At 36.6% G+C, this 23,325-nt stretch overlaps 1 protein-coding gene across 23 annotated transcripts in view; it reads left to right on the top strand.

The window, feature by feature from the left end:
- Positions 1-23,325, top strand: part of DLG2 (discs large MAGUK scaffold protein 2) — a 995,087-nt gene that overhangs the window by 589,411 nt on the left and 382,351 nt on the right. For all 23 annotated transcript variants that reach the window (XM_039378618.1, XM_039378625.1, XM_039378621.1 and 20 more), the window contains one exon: positions 10,488-10,541. In XM_039378618.1, coding sequence (XP_039234552.1) covers positions 10,488-10,541 — 54 coding nt within the window. The remainder of the gene's footprint in view (positions 1-10,487; positions 10,542-23,325) is intronic.

Below are 23,325 nucleotides of genomic sequence, written 5' to 3'. Positions count from 1 at the left end.
AATAACACTGTTCAGAAATGACAGAATGCTAAAATGTAACGATGGGGAAAGACCTCATAGGTCACATCACCCATCTGTCAGAATGTGAATACTACCTATGGAATGTATTTCAGTGCTTAGTATAAGTTTATACAAGGGCAACAAGGCTTTGATGTCTCCTCTAGAGAGACTATACTATAGTTTGTTGAATTTGCCACACAGTTATATCTGTGTATAAAATCTGCTTGGCTACCCTTCACAAGAAACTGAAAAATATTCCCATGTTAAAATTAGCAAAATATTTGTTGAAAAGCATGCAAGTATAATTTTCCCTATATGGGTTGTTTTTCAGCATCATTCATAACACCAAAGATTTGTTGGGGTTTTTTTACATTTTTTCCTTTTGCTTTTAGTTCAGCTTCTGAAGTCTGTGTTTTTAGTATTGATTCACCTATTTGCACCTATAATCTAATTGTTTTAAGTTCACAAGGCTGCTCTTCCCTTGATTATTTCTCAACAGGAATTACCTTCTTTTTTTTCCAGGCCTATAATTTTGATTCAAGTAAGGTGCATTTTTAAGGTCCGGTACAACTTTTTTGAAAGACTGTTGGTCCTGCTGTACTCTCCAGTCATGTTGATTGTGTTTCTCAGACTTACAATAACCCCTGGCACTTTCTTTACTTAAGCCATGACTCTATATAGAGCTCCTTTTGTGGTGCTGTTACTTCTCAAGTTCAGTCCCTTTACATGGTTTCATTATTCTTCAAACTTATCGTGCCATGTTGTGTTGATTTTGTGTTTTGAAATTTTTTGCTTAATGCTATTTCTAAGAATTAAGAGGTCAACAGCAACACATTTTAGTAGACTATATGTTAGGAGAAGAAGGTGTAGCTTTCCTTCTCCATGGAAAGCTCTCAATAGAGGATATGTAAGGATATACATAAAAGAATAATCAGTTGCTACTTTATGTGTTTCTGTTTTTCCACAATAACTTTCCTTGTGGCTGTAGCACTGCTTCCACTTCTTTTTTTATTGAGAGACTTTATTGTGGCCTTGCAGTACTTGAAAGGGTCCTATAAGAAGGATGGGAACAGACTTTTTAACAGGGTCTTTTGTGATAGGGCAAGGGCTAATGGGTTTAAATTAAAAGATGATTGATTTAGATTAGATATAAGAAAGAAGTTTTTCACAATCATGGTGGTAAAATACTGGCACAGGTTGCCTGGAGAGGTGGTGGATGCCCCATCTCTGGAAATGTTCAAAGTCAGGTTGGATGGGGCTCTGAGTAACCTGATCTAGTTGAAGATGTCCCTGCTCATTGCAGGGGGCCTAGATGGAGATTACACATTGGTTGGCAAGCCCTATAGTAAAGTACCAAATAGGTGTAATTCATGTAACAGAGCATTTCCATTGAGAAATGCATTTTATGCCACACAAGGTTAAACCATGTAAAACAGCTGATTCCTCCTCAGCCCTGGGTAGCTACACTTCACATATGAATGTTTCTTATATTTTGAACTGATGTACTGTGGGTGCAGGGGTCCTGCAGTGATTTAGGGTTTGAAACAGGCTGTCAGCAAGCGATATATTTGGAATTATTTTGTTAATTTTATTCATCATGTAATGATTCTGGGACATAAAGGGACACTTTGGGACATCAATTAAAACTTCTCCAGAGGACGTTAGGTTAGAAACTTACTTTCTCTGACATAAAAATCAAAACATTCTTTGCTCCAGCACAGATGAACTCAATTTTGAGTTTATTGCAGATATTCAAAATTGAGTTTATTTCTTCAAGATCTTCCTATGTAGTTAAATATGTATTAATTCAGTGAAAGCATTTGACAAAATAGCTTTGCCTCTGTATATACTTAGCCAGAATCCATGAGTTACTTTGTTGGATTTTATGAACCACAGTAATCCCCTGCTCTTTTTGTGGCCAATTCAGTGCTGAAAGAAGTTCAGTGGCAATTTTGTTATCTGTACTATTAGAACTTTTCCAAAACTCTCTCTTTCTTTTGTATTTCTTATTCTTTTCTCTCTATGGAGAATTTTAGCTGTGGCACCAGTAAGTCTTACTGTCTTCTGCTATTGCCAGCACAGTTGATCAGTCTTTGGCACTGATTCCATTCTTTCTGAGCTGTTGTTTACAGTGCTCAATGTAATGGATTAGTTCCTAACAGCATGTTTCATTCTTTGAAATTTATGTTCTGATAAACCTCTTGAACAGCTACTGAATTCTGTTAAAGTAATTCCCCTATTTCACATTTAGTTTTGCATTCTCTTTTTTTCTTCTCTTCATCTGCATTGTAATTTTTAGTCTATTTGTTTCTGTGTTTTTGAGGCTGGTTATAAAACCTCCACACAGAAATAAATGTTACACTCAAAGTTCAGGTATTTCAGGATGTAGAAAGGTAATGGAATAAGATACTGGATAACTTCTCTGTAGGCTTGGTGTACCACGATTTCAAAAACAAAAAGTTATATGATGGGGTCAACCTTCGCTTTTGAAGAGAAAGGAGGGAAAGCCAAAAATGAGAAAATACCATAATTAAGGTTGCAAGTGCAGTCCAGATCAAGCCTTTCCATCATTTGTGTTGGGATCACATGTGCATTTGTCTTCCCTCTGGCCCCACTCAGCATTTGGAGAAAGTGTTGGAGTATTTGTAGGTGTGGCTTAGTGGTGGCCTTGGCAGCACTGGGTTAACATTTGGACTTGACGACCTTAGAGGTCTTTTCCAGCCTAAATGACTTTATGATTCTATGAAAGAATGGCTATAGTTTTTTGCTTTGCTTTTGTTTTTCTCTCTTGGGAAGGAGTTTTATCTTTGTGCACACCAAGGCTGAAAGAAAAAAGGAAAAAAGAAGCATGCAGCTGGGTTAAATAGGATGCCTAAAATCACAGAATCATAGAATATTCTGAGTTGGAAGGTACCCTAAAGAATCATAAAACCCAACTCCTAGCCCTGCGCAAGACATCCCCAAGAATCACACCATGTGCCTGAGAGCATTGTCCAAATGCTTCTTGAACTCTATCAGGCTTGGTGCTGTGACCACTTCCCTGGGGAGCCTGTTCCAGTGCCCAACCACCCTCTGGGTGAAGAAACTTTTTCTAATATCCAACCTAAACCTCCCCTGACACAACTTCAGGCCATTCCTTCAGGTCCTGTCACTGATTGCCAGTGCTTGCCCCTGCTCTTCCCCTTATGAGGAAGTGGCTTCCCCTCAAGGCCCTTCACCATTTCTACTGCTCTCTTTTGGATGCTAATGTTTGTATGCTTATAGATGTCTATATTTATACATATGTACATGTCCACTTGCCACTTAGTTATGATCATTTTGTAAAAGATTAAAATCCAATTGAAGAGAAAAACTATTTTTAAAAAAATGTAAGTAGTCTACACTCATGGATGATGCGACACATTAATATACTAATCAGGTATAAAGAACTTGACAGGTATTTGATATGTAGTGATAGGACAGTGGAGATAGAGCAGAGATCAGAGCTGAGATCTGTGTCATAAATTAATGTTATGGCCCATTCACTTTCAAAAGGCCAAGAACATGTGCTGAAGTGGTATATGTAAACACAGGATTTAGGCCTAGATTTCTGATCAAAGCTGGAGCACTGGTGTAAGACACTGCATGAATTTCTTTTGTGAGTCAGTAGAGATGTGATAATGAGACCTCTGTGTGAGTCTTAATATGGCACTTGGCATCCTAGAATGAGATGGATGGATCCATCCTGTCTAGTGATAGGAAGGTTGTCACCTCAAAATTTAATGCATAATAACATTTAGTTGAATAATATCTTCACTGGAAATTTTGATGTGCCATAATTATCCCTCATTCTCTATAGGGCTTTTCCCATTGACGTTTCTGTGTCCTTCGCTGGATCTTATATTGAGCAAAAAGTTACCTACTATGTTAATCATTGCTAATTCAAATTGCTAACAGGTAAGAGGAAACTTCCGGGGAAGCTTCAACAACTGTAAAGTAGGTGCTTTCTTGCCATTCCCTCTGATAGCCTATGGATCCACACAGACATGCTAGGTTTTCCTTGGGTCTTAATATTTTTTTAAAATTATGTCAGATAATACAATTTTAAACAGGAAATAATTTCTACATATTAAGTGAAAACCAATGTAAAACCCAAATCTGAAAATAAGGCCACGTTCTTTGAAAGGTATAATTTATGTTTAAATTAAGTTACTTTATATAAGGTTGCATTAGATATGTAGGGAGTGGTCTTGAGGATTTCTTGAGGCATTTTGCTTCTATTCTTGACAGCTGCAGCCTGCAAGCAGAGCTGATTTTGACTTCTGTTTTATGTTTTTAAGTGAAGGTAGGATTGTCTGCTGAAAAGTCATTCTTTAGATGTTCAAAGAGGTTCCCTATCTTTTACATTTTCTGATTAATAACAAGGAAATGACTTTTTATCCTTCTTAGACTTACAGTTTGTAATTCAGTGGTAAATATAAAAAAGGTTCTGTGTGTTCTGTGATCTTGAGGCCTCATAGCATGCCAGAGAATTACTGTTTTGACATCTAAATTGTCATTTAATCTTTCCTGCCATTGTGTGTAAATGTAAATCTATTTCTTGCAATTGTGAAAGAAAACTCTTGACAATATGAAATGAATTTAAACTAATTCAGCATTGCTGTCTTAAGGCCTTAAACAGACTGACACTATGTATCTGAGAAATGGAACATGCCCTATTCATGTACAAATATAGGACCTGCTCCACTTTGTAATATTAAGACACAAAATGCTAACATTTTGAAGTAAAATAAAATTGCAAATGTATATTCCAGAGAGTGGTTTAGAATTTAGGGGTAGCTACCTGGTAAGATAAGCCCTTAACTCTGACGTACAGTTCACAGAATCCATTATCTGCAAAAGATGACAATAAGCCACTGACAACACAACTTACTTTTAAAATGGTAATACATACGCTGCTGTATTACTCTAAATTTCATCACCTCTTTATTTTGAGTTTACTTAAATGTAATAGTGCAAGTAATGATGGTGATTCCTTAACAGGGAAACGAGCAATATAGAATTTTGAGTCAAAGGCCCTAACGGCCTCAAGTTGCACCAGGGGAGGTCGAGATTGGATATTAAGAAAAATCTCTTCGCTGAAGGGTGGCCAAGCACTGGAACAGGCTGCTCAGGGAAGTGGTGGAATCACTGTCCCTGGCAGTGTTCAAAAAAGGGTAGAAGGGGTAATAAGAGGTGTGGTTTAGTGGTGGACCTGGCAGTGCTGGGTTAATGGCTGAACTTGATCTTAGAGGTCTTTTCCAAACTTAATGATTCTATAGTTCTATGAAATTAAAATTGCAGTGAGGAATAAGCGTAAATGGGCAGTTTCAAAATGATCACATACTTGATTGTGTTTTCTAGTTAAGAAGTAGTGTGCTGTGCTCATTATTTATAAAATAGTTACCACATAACTATGCAAGTGATTTCATGGTCTGGTGTTGAATACAGCACTGCATAGTAGGAACAGTTAAAATAAAGAGTTATGAACAAAGACAGAAGCTCAGTATAATATGGATAATCTCTACATCTGTGAGTGCTATAAGCCAAACCAGTCAACCAGGATAATGCTAGCACTTGTGGTAAAATTCATCTTGTCTGAGAGGCATGAGTCATGTCATACACTTGTAGAGAATTTGGTAGCAGAGTAAATGTTCATGAACTAGACCGTGTGCCTTTTTGTTCTCTTTCTGCTGGCTTCAAGTGCTTTTACTCTACCCTGCTTCTGAGTTGTGCTTTTGGAGGAAAAGCAACTAGACCGTCTGAATTGCTGCAAGCAGAACAATCTCGTATATATTTGTGGAAGCAAAGTCTGTTGTGCTCAAGTCCTTTAAGAAGAAAAATAAAAAAAATCTTCCTTTTTACTTTTTTCCCCAAAGCTATTCTAGTTTTGTCTCAGCTATGCCAATCTGTCACTGCAGCTGTCAAGTGTGATGCCTTTTCTTCAAAGCACAGAGATGGTTCAGCTGAAAGCGTTGCTTCTGATCAAGGACAGGAGAAAGGTCTGTGCAGGGAGCAGGAGCTATAAGGCTGACAGCCCACATGATACATTATCAGTTGATTATAATACTTAATGTATAGTTAAGGATGGGGGCATAAAGGAAAGTGAATGAGGAATGAGGAAAACAGGATCACTCAATTTACTGTACTCACTAATATTCACTCTTCTGGTGATTGGTTTGGTTATGTTTTGCAGCTAGGAAAACCTCAGTAAAGTGTAATTCAATGTCTTGGTGAGGACTGAAGAGCAGGTCAAAGGGTAAAGCTAGAAATAAAGTAATTATTTTCCAGAAAGCTATTTCTTCTTCTCACTCAGTCTCAAACCTAGATAATGTATATATGTATGGGTGGGTATATAGATTATGAGAGATAAGAGGCAGTGCTGTCTCAAAGACACAGTAGGTAGAGGTTCTTGAGAGAATCTAGACAATTTTTTGCATGTCTTTGTTAATTTATGCACAATTGGAAGTACTGTTGATACGTTGTGGTTGATAGATTTCTCAGTGTTCCCATAAGAAGTACAGAGATACCTGAGTATCTTTTTTGAGAATTTGGTGAACCGGTACATGTAGCATGTTTTCAAATCAGCATAGATACAGACACATCATCCTGGAAGGTAAACTCTTTCTGACTCTCTGTCGATGCTGATTGTCTCAATTTATCCCTTCAGTAATTTCAGTGGGATTACAGGACTATTTTGTTGCCAATGATTGCAAACTGTCTTCTCAACTTTGCATGATTGAAGTCTCCTACTTTTCTTTAAAGTATGAGCTACAAACAGGGCCCAGCTAATAAAATCATCTCCATTTCCTACTCTTTAATCCAATGTTGGAGCTCAGGAGGTCAGCATTCTTCAAATTACCATATATCAGAGAGACCGAAGGAAAATGTTTTTATTAAATCATTTTTGTCATTAAAGAAAACAAAAGAAACAAACCCCAAAATACTAAAAAGACAAGTTATCACACAGATGCACTGTCCCACACATGCACACATGCAAACACATGCAAACACATGCACAGATATAAACAGGAGGAACAGAAAAGGAAAATTTACTGATGGTATTAGTTGTGAGAGTGGTTGTAGTCACTATATCCATCTGAAACTATTGCTCTGTGAATTTTTTCATGCCCATCTGTCTGATCAGAATAAATGTCTCAATAGCAGAAAATAATCAGTTTGATAGTTTAGTTCAATTCTTCCAATCAGTAAAAAGTACAATAAGAACAGTGTTGAAATGAACCCTGACAAATATTCTAGTTTGAAAACTAATTCTTTACCAGCTGTGTAGAAGGGCCAATCAGGGAAGGATCACACCATTCAGAGCAGCTTCAAATGCTCCGATTTTTACTGTGGAAGGGATGATGGGCCAAGTGATAACCTGGGGATCAGGATTAGGTAGGAAGCTAACAAATGGAAGCATTCTGGTGGATGCCTCCAGGAAGTCTTATCAAGGCTGAGAAGGACAGAAGAAGGTGATTACACAGAGGGAGGTCAATTTACAAAGGTTAGATTTTTGCCTTGCCAACCTAACAGCTTTCTGTAATGAGAAGACTAGCTCTGTGGATGAGGAAAAATCAGTAGCTGTCATTTGCCTTGATTTTATCAAGGCCTTCAGCACGAATTCACAGTTCAGCCACATGAGAGAGAAACCGAATGGATGGATGTACTTACTAGAAGATGAGTGGGATGTACTTACTAGAAGATGACTAGACCACCAGCTCCAAAGGGTAGTGGTCAGCAGTTCAAAGGCCAGTCACTGATGGCAAGTTTCTTGTAGTTTTCATACAGAGTTGATACGGGTGCTAATGCTGTTTAACATCATTAATAACCAGAATGATTATGTAAAGTGCACTGTCAGCAAGGTTTGAAATAATACCAGACTGGGAAGAGCAGATGATACATTGGACAGTTGCTTTTCAAAGGAATTTCAATAGACAGAAGAAATGGGCTGAGACGAACATCACAGAGTTCAATGGGCAGGAATTCCTGCCCCAGGACAGAATAAAACCTGGAGCGGTCCTAGCCAGGCACAGTTCAGCTAAGCTGCAACTTTATGGAGCGGAGAACAAGTTACACATGAGTCAGCTGTGTGGTTAAGGCAAATGGCAAATTGGGCTGCACTAATAACGTCTTGGGCAGCAGTTTGAAGGACATCTCCTCATCACCTGCCACACTGCATGGGGAGCACTGTGTCCAAATCCATATTCTCCACTATGTTAAAGTGGAGATGTACTTACTAGATGGAGGATAACCAAGATGGTGGCACACACAACACAACTGAGTCTGAGCACAGAACATTCAATAGAAAAGTTCGTCTACCTTGGAAAAGAATAGTCTGTGGAAAGAATCTATTGGCTATCTTCAACCATCTGAGGATGTTTAGAGAAGGGTGCAGGATGAAGAATGCTCAGGTTCTGCACCTGCTTATAAGAGGAAGGAATAACTGAGTTTTCAAAAGTAATTACAATTCTCCTAAATGTTATTTTTTTGTGGTGTTTCCACATTTGCTAGTTTCCTATTTCTTTAACTTTATTTCAGAAAATCTGATACAGATATAAGGCTTTGTTCCTCAATCGATTAGAAGAGATTGGTGATAATATGATAGTGCTTTGGAAAATTATTTATGAAATATGCTTGTTATTTTAATAGTTTTTTTTTTTTTAAATCAGTGGAAAGATGCTTTTATTCTGAAAATTCCAAGCTTTGTTTTTCGTTGATAATAGACCAACACAGTTGGTAAAAATAAAAAAAAGGTAGCATCAATACTATAAAAAACCCCAAGCTTTTTCTTCCCATAGCAAAGGTAGCACTCTTTAAGTGTATGGAGTTAAATATTCATGAACGTAAAAACTATGATTCTAAAAAGGAAATCCTTTGTTTAACCTTCAATGATAATATAATTATAAATAAACCCATATGCCTGAAGCAAAAAATATTATGATCATGCAGCCTTCAGCTTTTACATATCACTTCAGTGTGTCCAGTGTTATGGGACACAGTGAGAATAACTGGGTATGGGTGTATAATGTCTTTTCAGATACTAAGCATTTTACTATTAAATTGGACCTTACCATGACAACTGGTACATGCCATGAAAAGTACACACACCAAGTTGTATGCATTTCAGTTTTTATTTGTGGCTTACACCGTTGTATAGAAATAATGGCATTAATCAGCAGTAGCTGTCATCCATTAACATATAATTTCTTTGGACACAGAATTATCTTTCAATAATTGCACAAAAACTAGAAAAAAAACCCCTGTGATATTCTCACAGGATTTGAACTGTTGCTCCAATGTCACATTCTTAATTTGGATTTTTACTTAGGTTTTGAAATCCTGCAGTGAATATTTGACAATAGAAATACCATTAGTGTTTTCAGTAGTGCCATGTCCATGCCTACCATGCACAAAAAGACACTGTGGTCTGTATGAGTTTAAAGTACAGACAGTCATTCATTGACAAATATGCACTGTAGATAAATAGAACTGTGCCAAGTATTAGTATTTTAACCACCCCATGACAGTGCCTGAAGAGTCTTTGCTGCCTGAGCAGGCACTAGTCAAGCAGAGAAGGGATGCCTTCCATCACTTTTGTACAGTGCTGACTACATGTTGTTCCTTCTCTTGAGTCCTTGAGTTATTAACAATCCCATCTCAGCAGTCCTGCCTCAGTTTAACATTTTAGTGATGGTGTTTGCCTCTGGCCTAAACTTTCTCACAACTCTGTAGTTTTCTCCAGAGTCAGAGCCAAGATTATGCAGCTGCATCAAATCAGAGCTCAGCCTTGTACCACGTGGGAAGAGGAAGAGGTTAGGGCACTTCAAGTGGCTGGAAACTAGCCTGAATATGAGTTTCATCAATAAATTAAAGATCAGGTTGGGCAGCTTTGCAGATTTACAAATCTTTTTTAATTGGATCTGTATTTCAATCTGAACCTCAACTGAGTGCATATGAACCATCCAGAATATACAGCCTTGACATAAATGTCATAGTACATGTGCATATACATATACTTTGTAGCATATATAATACTTCTAAGTAGTGTACACATTAAATGTTGATGTTTATCCTCTGTAAAGATCGTGGTTCTGCCCACACACAAAAGATGGACTTGTAAAGTAGGGAAGCTGAAACCCTTAATCCCAACATCCCCTAATTGTGAGTTGAATGCATCAGGTTTCTTATAGTTCTACTAAAAAATGAATGACTGGTATTATATATTCAGGATGTGATCCAAAGCCTAAGAAAGACCACAGTGAGCTGTGGTTTGGAGGCTGAGAATCTATTTCCTTCATCCTTAAATGATTGAACAGTACCCAAAGCTATGTACTGTTGTACAATTTGAATTCAATGGGAAGACACGCTTTTAGACTTTTAATTGAATGTATCATTATGGTTATTTCAATATTAATATCAGGTCTTTAAATTTATTTTCTCTTTTTTCTTTTTTTTTTCTCTTTCAGGCAAGCCCTGCCCCTATAATTGTCAACACAGACACCTTGGACACAATCCCTTATGTAAGTATTAAAGTTTCGTTTATTATTATGCGGAGTTTGTTTATTTTCATATAGAAATTCTGTTCGGTATCTCATAGAAGTTATAAACAGATCTGAAAATTAAGCATGTCTTTTACAGTTACAGAGTTAATTTTTTTTCTAGAAAAGGAAATCAGGAATGATAATTACACTCAGGTGAATTATAACATGTTATATGCACATAATTTGTAGTTTATACTTGAACACATATACTGTAACTTATTAAAACTAGGTTTTCTTTGGAAAAAAAAAATATTTCATTGAAACTGTCCTCCTTACCAGGGACATAAAGTATGAATATTTCTTTTTAGAGCAGTGTGCACCCTGCTAACTTATTAGAAAGATATCTAGATGCACAGTATTATATTAAAATGATGCAAACAGCTCTTCATTTGTCTGTCTATACTTCTTTTGTAGATGAAAATTGCTCATGATAAATAACAGTTCAAACCAATTGACTTAATATTTTCTTATTAATGTCTCTTCTTTTGTACTACTTCTAGGAAAAAAGTTGTACTAAAATAAATGCATGTTTTTATTAGAGTTTAAAAAATCTGTTTTTCTAGAAGTGCTTGATATTATTGTCATTTTAGACAGTAAAATCAACTATAGTTGAAGGCAAAGGACACAGAGAAAGACAAAGCAAACACATCACAAAGAGAATAACAGGATTAAATGACTGGAGGGAAAAAAAGCAAGTAGCACAAAGATAGACAGCCAGTGTCTAATCTTTCTTCTTACATCATCTTAGTTATCTTTTTAAAGCTCCTAATTAATGTCTCTCATCTGTCGTGTTTTGTCCACATCTGTTTCTTATGATAACAATGCATAGACCTAATAATTGTCTACCTACACCAATCATGTTGCTGGGTTCTATCTTTCAGAAGACTGTTGATGATGAAGGAGTTTAATAGGGGTTGTCATGGCCGGTCTGTTTGTTATTGCCAATTCATAAAACTTAGAAGTTATGGGGCAGAGCACATGTAAAGATCACAACCAAGAATAATTTAGTAGAATGACAGTGCTATAAAGCAGAAGAGAATTAAATCCCTTGTTGGGAATATCAACCACTGGAAAGGATGGAAAAGTTAAATAAAATTTCTCTGTTAATTTGCATTCAGCTTTCTTAAAAGGTTTCCTATCATTTCTGTCTCAGTTTTCCATCCTGATATCAGAACCATCTGCTATGGTCTCACACTCAATAGGGCCGTCTAGCTTTTCTCCTGTTTTTTTTATGAAACATTTTACACTTAATGTTCTCTAGTTCTTCCAAGGGATATGGGGAACAATTCTCATTTTCAGTGCTGGGCCTGTGCCCAGGATACTCTGCAGCTACAGTGTTAGAATTCCTAAATACAGATGCAATTTCACTACTGGCAAGATGCTCAATCTATATGATTTATTCCCATAAAACAGTCTATCAATACTTACACACTTTTATACCACTTTTTAGTAGTGTTCCTTTCTCTTAAATAATAAAGAACAAGTGACCAAACACATTCAAGAGAAATATTGACAGTAGACTGAGAAGTGTCTGTGGGCTATTTCAATCTCCAACACATGATTTGAAACTAGATAAATACACAGAGGGTGCTTATTTTAGAAATAGAGAACTCTGAATTGGTCACCTTGCTCTTACCTGATGCCTGGGAAGAATTATTTCTCTTGGATATGACACACAGCAGCGCTATCATAGGACTTACTTAGACTAGCCAATAAGAAAGGTCAAGGTGAAGTGTATCTGCTGAGCCCAGGCCACCATAGTGCCCCACAGGACTTTGGGTCTCTGCCTTACAAATAGGCATTTCCTTATGATCAGGATTTGTATGCTTGAATGTCCTCCAAAATGAGGCACAAAGACAAACTATGATCAAATTACCTCTTCCTCCAAACTAATATTTGGGAGAGTGGGCTGGGAGACCTCTGTTTTCCTTCTTGCTCCTAGGAGTAATTCAGTTTAATTTATTTTGTTTTCATTTTGTGATGTTTCCTCTGCTAGAAAGATGCTGTAGTCACTGGGCCAGTTACATGTTTGTTTGTTTGTGCATCCTCTCCTTGCCCAGGGAACCTTCCCAAAACGGTTTAGTGACACCATATGGTGGATTGACTCTGGTCAATAGCCAAACACTCTTTTCACTCCTCTCTGATGTGGGTCAGGAATAAAAATAGGAGATGGACAATCAGAATTATGTATTGAGATAATGGCAGTTAAATAGGGAAAGCAAATGCTGCATACACAGGTAAAGAAAAATAAGGAATTCATTCATACTTCCCATGAGCTGGCAGATGTTTAGACTTTTCCTGGAAAGCAAGGTTTCATCATGTGTAGCTGTTACCTCGGAAGACAAATGTCATAACCATGACTCCTTTCTCCTCCTTTTCCTGAGCTTTTATTGCACACCACCATATGATCTGGAATATCCCTTTGGTCATTTGGGGTAACCTGTCCTGGCTGGATCCCCTCCCAAACCTTTACCCACTCCAGCCAACTTGCTATTGGAAGGGAAAAAAATGGAAGGAGAGAAAGCCTTTGGCAATAACCAAAACACTGGTGTGTTATCAACATTGTTTCAGCCACACATTGAATCATAGCTCTACATGGGCTACTGTGAAGAAAATAAACTCCATCCCAGCAAAACACAGTACAGACTATAATATTGTGTGGGTCCTGCAATACAGCCTATTACATCATGGGCTGTTAGGGAGGTTTTCTCTCTCTTAAATATTTGGAAATATAGAGACAAATTTTCCAAACCAGATGAGCTAAGCGTATGATAATGCAGCCATCATCATACAATTTATTTTACAGGAAATATAATTTAGCAGATATGCCCTAAAATATTTTTTCTGGACAGGTCAGTTCAGAGAGATAACAGAAAGCTAGATTTAATTATGATTTTTGCAACTTGAACATGAGTCAAGCAGCTGCTTTTTCAGCACTGTCAGGACTTTCACACATGCCTGGCAGAAGACTGGGGACATCTTTGGTGAGTATCCTTTGTATCCTTAAGTATCCTTAGAGTTAACTATCTAGTTATTAGCACTTCTGAAAAGTACTATTGTTTTTTAGTTGCCATAAAATAAACATCTAACAGTATTGGGACGAATTATTTTACAGATCAGAGAATCCAAGTTAAATTAAAATATTTTCTGTCCAAAGCTAAAAGAAGCCTTGATGTAAGTGGGCATAGAATCACTGATCCTCTCTCCTAACTGTAGAGTGTCTAAAACACCCAGAAATGCTGATGTTTGGGAGTATAGTGATCTTAGATCCCTGATATTTATCCCTGATATTCAGCTCCCATTGTCCAAGTACAGATGGAGTCCAGGAAGACTGATGGGAAGAACTGGAAGAATTTTTTAGATCTTAATAATTGGGTCATATTTCCAATGTTCACATTCTTTTTTTCATATCCTGTCTTTCTCTAGTCTTAGATGGTTGTCCTTTAATTCTTTCCATGGAATGTGCCTTCCAGAAATCTGAGTAACATTTCTAAATCAACTTGTTAAATAAAATTAAAAGGCAAGTGAATGTATAAGCAAGTGATATGTCACCAAAAATTTCTGACATAATATTTTTTTATTTCTGACTGTTAGGTTTTTATAAGATGCTTTTCATGACAACTAGTTAGTGCTTTCCAGTCAGGTATTTGGAAAAAATAAAATAAAATGCTGCTTTAAAAAGATAAAATATATAATTTTCCTTTTATTAAGATCTATTTTTTCTTAAATAACTGTAATTTCCATTGTGCTTACCATAATAAAATTAAATAATCCATTTTATACCACGTAGAAATTATTTCCAAATAAACACTGTAATAGGCATGGACTTTCAAATTTTAGTGAATCAAAATGGTATTTTTATCTGACATTACTAGTCACAACTAATAGCCTGATAAATCCCTAAATAAGGTCAGGCTATTTTTAGTACTGTTCCATGCCAGTTGGAGAGTTCTCATGATTTCATTAGACTGTTGGCTCAGCAGCATGAGAACCTGTCTTATTGTTTCATTTTATGCAATGTACCTATGATGCATTTCCATTTCATTAACAACTCTGCCCATCCTCCCTGTCATCTTCCTCCAAAAATTCCTGAGTGCTTTTGAGGGAGACCCCTTGCAGTAATGATCAGCACTCACAAAGCATGTTCAAATGTCATGTATCCATTGGTCCACCGGAGAGATATTTCCTTTTTACAGTTGGTATACAGCTAGCAAACTGAGTGATTTGTCTCAATAGCACTCTGATGATTTAAAATCACATTATTAAGTGTTTTGATACTGTTGACATTCTTCAAACCTTTCAACTCAATAGTTCAGAAAAAAAGTCATCCTTTGAGGAACTAACTGGTTTTCATCAGTAGGCTTTTCTTAAATGGTATAAAAGAAAAGGCCTTATTCTATTAGAGTGTATGTTATTCCTTATAATTTGAGCCTGCAGTGAATAACAGAAGAAACAGTTAATTAGTCTTTTTCTAGGTTCAGTCATTTGAAAACTTTGGCTCACCAAGCTTGGGGAATAAATTTGATAGGAAGCTTCGATGGTACAAAAAGAATTATTCTGTGGCATTTTAAGCACAATTAAACATTTGTGGGAGTTTGTTTGTTCTCTATTCTTTGGCTGTAAATTTTAGATTTCTTTGTATAATGAGAAACATTAATTTAATAACATATGAATCATCTCATTTTCTCTGTTGCACAGAATAAGCCTTATTTATTTCTTTTTTAGTTTCCAGAAAGCTGCATAGTTCACTTAGAAGTAGCTATAATGCTGGTTTTGCTGTATCACTTTAAGAAATTGAAGGGAACCTTTCTATTTATTTCATGATGGAATTTTATTTTCTTTTAATCCTAACAAAAGATTTAAACAAATTCACTCAGGTACCATGGTTGCCCTTTCCTCTCCCATCTTGTCACAGTGATAAGATTTGGGGAATATGTACTTTATTCTCCTTTCAGTCACAATGAATTCCTCATATTTCTTCAATCTCCCATTGTTTTTTCAAGTTATTATTATTTTATTATTACTATTTTATTATGAGTTGTTGTTATTTTATTGCTGTTTTGCTTTGCTAACCGTGCTGCCTATGCTGAGTTCTGTGCAGATACACTCAAGTTGTTTTTTGAAAAAAGTCATTTTCAAACTATGTAGGTTATGTTCCTGTGAGTTGTAATCAAATCTTTGGATTGTTTTACACATGCCTGAGTGTGGCCATGCAGATGGCTGTGCAGCTGTTTTGGTGCATCACTGCTTAGGGACACTGTGAGCTCAGACCCTTCCTGGAGTGTGGCAGTGCCCTATGACAGCTCCTGCTCAGGCAAGGGAGGCGGGAGCAGAATAATGCCAAAATGGGGAGTTTAGGAAAATTTTCGACTTTCTTCTCCATCATCCAGCCATTGCACCTGGACTTAGCACATTAGAAGGAGATACATAAAAGCTTAAACAAAGGCTGAAAAGAAAAATAAATTCTTCCTGTTCTGATGTCATGGATGGAATCATGCACTTCACTCTCAAGTAATAAGAAATAATATATTTTATTGATATAAGAGAGTGAGTTAATGAAGTCCGATAGTAAATGTGGCAGTAGTTTAACAAGAATCAATGACAAGGTACATTTGAGTATTTACTGCATGGAGAACAGAGTCAGATAAAATTTTCAGGGAGATCCTCACATGGAGTCATGAGATTCAGAAAGGACCCTGTTCCATTCCAGACTTCTCAGAGGGAAGTTTAGGTGCAGCTGGATCCACACTTAATCTGAGACTTTACTGATAGTTTATGTCTAAAGGACTATGTATATGCAATCACAGAATCACAGAATCAATTAGGTTGGAAAAGACCTTTGAGATCATCATGTCCAAGCTTTGACTGAACCACCATGTCAATAGAACATGGCACAAAGTGCCATGTCCAACCTTTTCTTTAAACACCTCCAGGGACAGTGACTCTACTACCTCCCTGGGAAGTCTTTTCCAATGCTTAATCACTCTTTCTGTAAGATTGCCAGGTTTCGGTGTGCTTATTCCTAATTCACTTCGTGAGTATCTGATGTGACAAGGAGTCTCTCAACCTTGAGGAGTAACCTTGAGAGGCATCCCTGCCATGCAGGAGAGTTCAACAGTCCTTGGGCTGTCTGCTGTTCTTGGAGTAAGATGATTGACTCATAGTCATTTTTGCACACTGACCCAGATGCTAGTTTCTTCCAAATTTGCCTTGAGTTGGACATTGACCAACATTTTGGTTGCCCAAATTAACCCTTGGCTATTGTGTTGTTAACTGTCTCCCCAAACCCACTTTGAGCCAGATTCAACCCTCAGGTCCAGAAACATCCATGACCGACCATCACTTGTGGTGATCACTTGAGCAGGGTTACTGCTATGGAATATAAAGGTCAGGCTGGGAGGGAGGAGGGTGGAGCACAGAACCACATCTGACTATAAAAAGGATAGGGAAAATTTACAAATTTCTGAGAGATACACAGTGCCATAAGGGTTTTTATTGGATGATATTAATGTAGGTGCAACCTAGACCTAGATAATATGTTGGAGGAGGGAGGTAACCTTATGTATTTCTTCAATAAAGCATGTCTTTTGCCATTACATAATGAATATTAAATGTAATTTGTGACTATGGCTAATGAGCAAATTTTTGAAGATAATGGTAATAGAGGAGTAAAATAAAATTCTGGTCTAAAAGGGTAGGATCTGATTTTTTTACAAAAGTAGGGAACACATGGAGCTGGGAGGTTTTATTAATAGTACATTAATATTTATAAAATATCATCATATAGAAGTATATATTTTTTCCCTTTGACTTCTCTTCAGAATAAATTTGTTGCTTCTTTCTTAATTAGTTTGATCATAGTCTTGAAAATCAGATTGCGCATCTTATCTCAAATGACTCTTACAGTTTCCAGATTGTTAACAACCAGTTTTTGATGGTCATTGTTTATACTCATCTTTCAGCCTGTCAGTTAATGTGGATTACAATGGAAAAGCTAAATCTGATAGAACTTTGTGCTAGTTTTTCAAAGCTGCATTCTCTGTTTTGGTCCTTGAATTGTATTACAGCAATGTTGTTTGCCCTGGCAATCACTGCTGTGTTCTGCATGTCATTGTTTCTGCAGTGGGATTAGAGGTTTTTCTTTTATAATAACAGTATTGACAGGATTGATTTTGTTTATAAAATATTTTGTGATCATTAGTGAAGAAGGTGCTACACAATACAAGACTAATGAACATAAAACAACTCCCCTTAAACATGCAAAAATAGAAAATTCATCATTCTGCTCTTTGATGATCTAAAGGGATTCTGGTATGATGGATTGCAGAAAAAATATGCTGCTTCTGTACAGCAAAAGTACAGAAGGGATCTTATGAATCTGATTTATTTTGCCTCTATTTCATATCGATTGTTTTTCTACCTGAAAATGAATATATTTCAAACCTTGTCCTTTAAAATATACAGATTTAGAAAGGAATATCTTTTAAAAAAGGACCCAAGTGGTATTGAAGTAAAAATGTGATTGTTTTTAATGGGTTTCTCTTTTAAATTCTGGATGTAGTTTTTAATATTTAAGCCTCATCAAAGACATAATTTTTAACTAAGGGAAAAAGCAAATAAGTAAAATACCTTCAAGATTCTAGGGGATTACTTTTATTTTTCCCAAGAATGAACACTACTTTGCATATTTGATATTTTGATTTTTTTTATATTACATAAAAAATCAGAAACCCTTTATTGTGTCTGGATGTAGGTAGAATTATCAACATCCTGTCAATGCAACAAGTAAAAACATCCTTTGGTCATGTATCTAATTATTCTTTCAGACTTCCATTCTGCAAAATTATAATACTTTCCATTTTCAATTGCCTGTGAATAATGCTGGACTTAAGATTCAATCAAGAAGTTCTTTCTCTAGATGTTTGAAATGTTGTCATTAGCAGTCTGAGAGAGAGAAGTTTATTGAACTTATGCAGAGATCATATCATACCCTCATTTGTGTCCTTTGCTTCAGGTAGACACAGCATAGAGAACATGTAATGCTTCATGCTTTTTGGATTTGGACTACTTGGAGCAGAAATACTTTAGCATTTCAGTCCAGATCATGGGTGTGCTTGAGAAGCAAATTCCCTACATTTACCAGTCTTAGTTAACACTGTGAAGTTTATGAAGCAAACTTTTAGACAAACAACTAAACCTGACAACAGGCTTCTGGATACCCCACTGTCAGGCAGATGGTCCTTTGAGTGACAAGGTAATACACCCCTTGAAAGAGGTACTGTGCTTTGCTTTTGCAAGTCTATTCTTCTTGGGCCACTCTTTTTATCCTTGTAGCCTCTGCTGCAGGGAAACCAGACAGGCATTGCTCTATCAGGTATTTTTATCACTCTAAGAAAAATCTTATACGCTATATACGCATGGGAGTAGGGGAGTGTGTACATATCCCTCCTCTACACTCAGCTATACTTCATTTTTAATTTGTCCTACATAATTTTTCCATGACGTTGGCACATACTGCAGAATGCAGAGTATGTCTCTCAAGAGTTGTTTGAAGCACTTGGAGATCTGAGTCGGGCTAGGATTACATGGCCCCAATTGATCTAAATTAAATGTAGTTTGAATTTGGTTTTCGTCTTTCTCTCCATAGCCTTCAATTAGCTTTTATTTTAGTGTAACTTTTTACACTACAGACCCACTGCTAATGTTACTGGATGTTGTAGCAGTAGGCTAAAATAAGCTGAGTTGGTAGGTTTGCAAACATCCAGTGGCTAACATATCCTCTTGAAAATAAGCTTTTATAATGCAATCCATGGTCTTAAGACATCAAACCTGTTGTCTTTTGCTTAAAATACTTCGTTAGAATATATATAATTAAGACCCATGGCAGCTGGATTGGAACTAAATGATCTTTAAAGTCCCTTCCAACCCAAACTATTCTGTGATTCTAAGAAGTTGATGAAGTTCTTCAAGTACACAAGGCTATTTTTCCACAGTGATATTTTGACTTACATTGTCATGAAGTCACAGCTCTGGACTGAATTGGGAAACAGCATAAAGAGTACAAGAGAATTAAGTCTATAGACTTAATTTCTTTGTGATTCAATAAAATGGCACTTGTAGGTAGATTTCACTGTATTAGAAAGGTGTAGAACTTAACTGAAAGTAGTTGTCAAAAATTAAAGAGCTAGCACAAATATCACCATCTTAATAGTTTTAATTATGGAAAAGGAAGAAAGCTGTCCTATTCCATAAGACTTCATTTTGGAGGATTTCAGATTAATTAGGCACAATTTAGAGTGCTGCTTTCAGAGACGGACATGTTGCTTTGACCTTGGATAATCTAAGAAGTAAAGAGAAAGTAACTGCTCAGTATTGAAAAGAAAGTTTATTTTGATGAAAAGTGGAAAACAAAAATATTGCTTTCATGTATTATTGGAGATAGAATAGCTTGATTTCAATGGTGTTTCATTCCTTTAAGGTGTCTGAAATTTATTTTATAAGAAGTCTTCCTTGTAATTTTAAAAATATTCTGGTTTTTTATGTGTAGAATTTTTTGATATTTTACTTTGCAAGCTACCTGTTAAAGTTCAGCCAAGGCAAAGTTGTTATCCTGGCACTACATAAGGCATCATTAATAATAGCATTGGATAGAAAATATTTCCTTCCCTCATAATCTTTGATGTATTGCTCTTATCATTATCCACTGTGTTTTTCATAGAAGCATTTTTCATATTATTTATGTTCACTTTTAAAAAATTTGTCTAGCTGCAGCATGTTCTTACTCTTTTCCTACAGCAATATAAAAAGATCTAAATGAACATTGCATTATCTTTTTAATAAAAATGCAAAATTAGCCATTTAAATGCTCTCTCATTTTCCTCCATTGTTAAACTATGATTAGCTGATCTATGCTATAAAACTAACACAACTCCAGCACAGTTTCAGCAAATATTCTGAAGTCAAGTCCCTACTGTTGCAAGTTGTGAGTGTAGACACTTTTGGAATATGACTAATTTCATCCATATTTTACGTAATAAAACCCCATGCTACTTTTAATGCAGTTATCTGGTGAATGAGCCTCAATAGTAAATTACATTTTTAATCAGTGTTTAGATGACCTAGCTTTCTGCATAGAGTAGAAAACCCAAATATGCCACAGATAATATCTGTTTTCCTGATCTTAGAAATCACAGCCCTTATTATTTTCTATAGAAGATTGACTTGGTTTGAGGGTAATATAAAGTAGAGATGCATAAATGAGATAAATTTCCACTTTGTTGAGATTATTAATAGAAGGAATTGACAACTGAAGTGAATTTTTTTTTGTATCTTGCATTAACATATTCAATCAGCTGTTGAGTGATTCATGCCTGTAAATTGTTCTGTATAAAGATGACAATAGTTTAAAATTTTGGATTCTTTTTAGTCATAAATTATTTGTCCTGAATACAAGATGTTTTATGTTAGCTAGGCAGAAACACTTTATTGGATATTGGCAGGTGGGATTCTTTTATTTTTTTCACAGCTTAAGTGAGCAGTAGTGTGGTCATAATAAAATTAATCTTTTCTAATGCCCAGATCCAGGCCTTAGACTTTGCAAAGGTTATGGAAAGGTGAGCATAGCACACTGTGGGTTTATCTTGATATTAACAAGCTATACTAATTTTTCAAATAATGTGCATAGTGCAAGGTTGTTTAATCACTCTGATTCCAACAGTCTTTCTCTTTAGTAGAAGCAGATATCTGGTATCTTAATAATGGTCTTTCTTATTCTAAAAATTGTAAAAGTCTTCAACAGTCCATATGACCTTTTTGTTTTCCACCCAAGGAGAAGATGTGTAATTTGCAGCTGGTGCTTTCATTACTGTTTCATTTCTTTTTAGAGGCATTGTGTATTAATTAGAAGTTGGTTTGTAAAATAAGTCAGAGAAGTGCTCTTCTTTCATTCTCGAGGCATTTAATTTTCATGTAGAAGGGCAAAAATATTTTTTAGTTTATAAACATTTTTCCATATATGTTGACATTGTTGAAAGATGTTCATCTTTCTTTCAAAATAAAGACCAATATGCAGGAGTCATTCTCATGTCTTAAGGAGACTGATCTCATCAATAAGACATGTTGATCCTTAGTCGGGACTGGGCACCCCTCTTTCAATTATATGTTTCAAATGAAATTGGTTTCTATATGCAGATCTATTGAAGGAAAATAAATTATACTTGACTTCCTCCCCAGTTCTTGATTTTCACATCTTTTTGATTTTTGGCTGTAACTAAAACCTAGTTAATTTATCATTTGTAGACATTCCATTGCTTTACTAAAATTAAAGCTTTAATGTTGTATGTACTTCACCATGATACACACTTTGAGCACATTCTTATTTCTAGATCTCTTTCTAGCCACTGTTCTTTCCCTGCTGTTTCTTCTTAGTGAAGAATGATTCAAAAAGATTGTGAGAGTAGCTTTTCTTGTCACATTTTTAATCTTTCTGCTTTGGTGAAAATAGGAGGTACATAGCAATAAACATGAGCCTGCAAAGTTAAAGAACTTTTTTTCAGTTTAGTATCACATGGTGTTGTAGTATGTGATAGCAAAAAATGCTATATTTGCAGTACATATGCATGAATTATTACAAGATGTTAGGGGGTTGCTAAATTTGGTAACCTGATAGAGGCAAGGCTGTTGCAACTCCATGCCACAGAGCTCAACAGTAGCAAGGCTGAGCCTGTGTTCCCAGTAAGCACATGCACAAACAGAACACATATACAAATATACACGTCTGAACAGAACACAGCAGTCAGTGTTCACACAAACAGAAACACCACCAGTGACCTCATAGTGTCCACCTCCCCCATGTGTTGCATACATACATTTGTACAGCGTGAAAACTGCCAGTAGCTGGATTTAGACTCAGGAGAGCTGGCCCCAGATCCTTGCTGTCCCAGAAGGTGTTCCCTGGGTATGCAAGCACTTGAGGCTGCAACCCCTCTCTAGCTGCTGGTACAGACCACTTTGCAGAAACCAACATACACACACTCTGTGGGTCTATGATCCCTCCAGCATGATTCTTCCAGTAGCGGAGCTTATACATGCATTCCATCCAGTAGCTGGCCCTGCATCCCTGTTCTTACTCCTGCACAGTAAAACACACATACACATACTCAGAGGCGTCTCAGTCAGACACTGGATCCTGAAGTCTTTTGGGCAATTGCCATGGAATCCATGCCCCTTCAGTAGCCAGCTTCTTCAGTTGTCTTACTTCCAGTTACACACACTTGTCCTACCTTCTGACTGCTTCACCTTCCCCTGCAACTAGTCCAACTTGATGTTTGCTGGCAACCACCCACTGCTACATGCACCGGCATGCACTCCAGCTGCTGGTACCACAGACCCCGACATACACTCAGAATAGAACACCTCTATACCAAAAAATGGGTAGAAATGGAATTTAAAAGAAGAGATGACCAGAAGATACTCAGATGGCACAGGGCTTGGACAGAGAAGCGAACTGACAAACTCTGTCTACATGTTACTGACCCCTTCTCTCCACTTATCCCTCTGTTTTCCTCTGCTTCTTTCTCTTCAAACCACTTCTATCCCTACTTTTTTCACACCTTTTGTTCCTCACCTAAAAATCTCATAAGTCTTGTTACAATCCCAAGATGTTCGTTCCCTGTGTCCTGCAGTGTGTCCCACCCCCACAGGCAGTGATACCCTCCCCAGGCTGTAAGGTGCTCTCCAGCTGACCCACAGTGCTGGGTGTCAC

This window comes from Pipra filicauda, unplaced genomic scaffold, assembly GCF_003945595.2.
Source record: "Pipra filicauda isolate LSUMZ 115617 unplaced genomic scaffold, ASM394559v2 scaffold141_size4267151_pilon, whole genome shotgun sequence".
NCBI classification, from domain to species: domain Eukaryota; kingdom Metazoa; phylum Chordata; class Aves; order Passeriformes; family Pipridae; genus Pipra; species Pipra filicauda.
The sequence above is the reverse complement of the archived record's forward strand: the minus strand, read 5'-3'. Positions and strand labels throughout refer to the sequence as shown.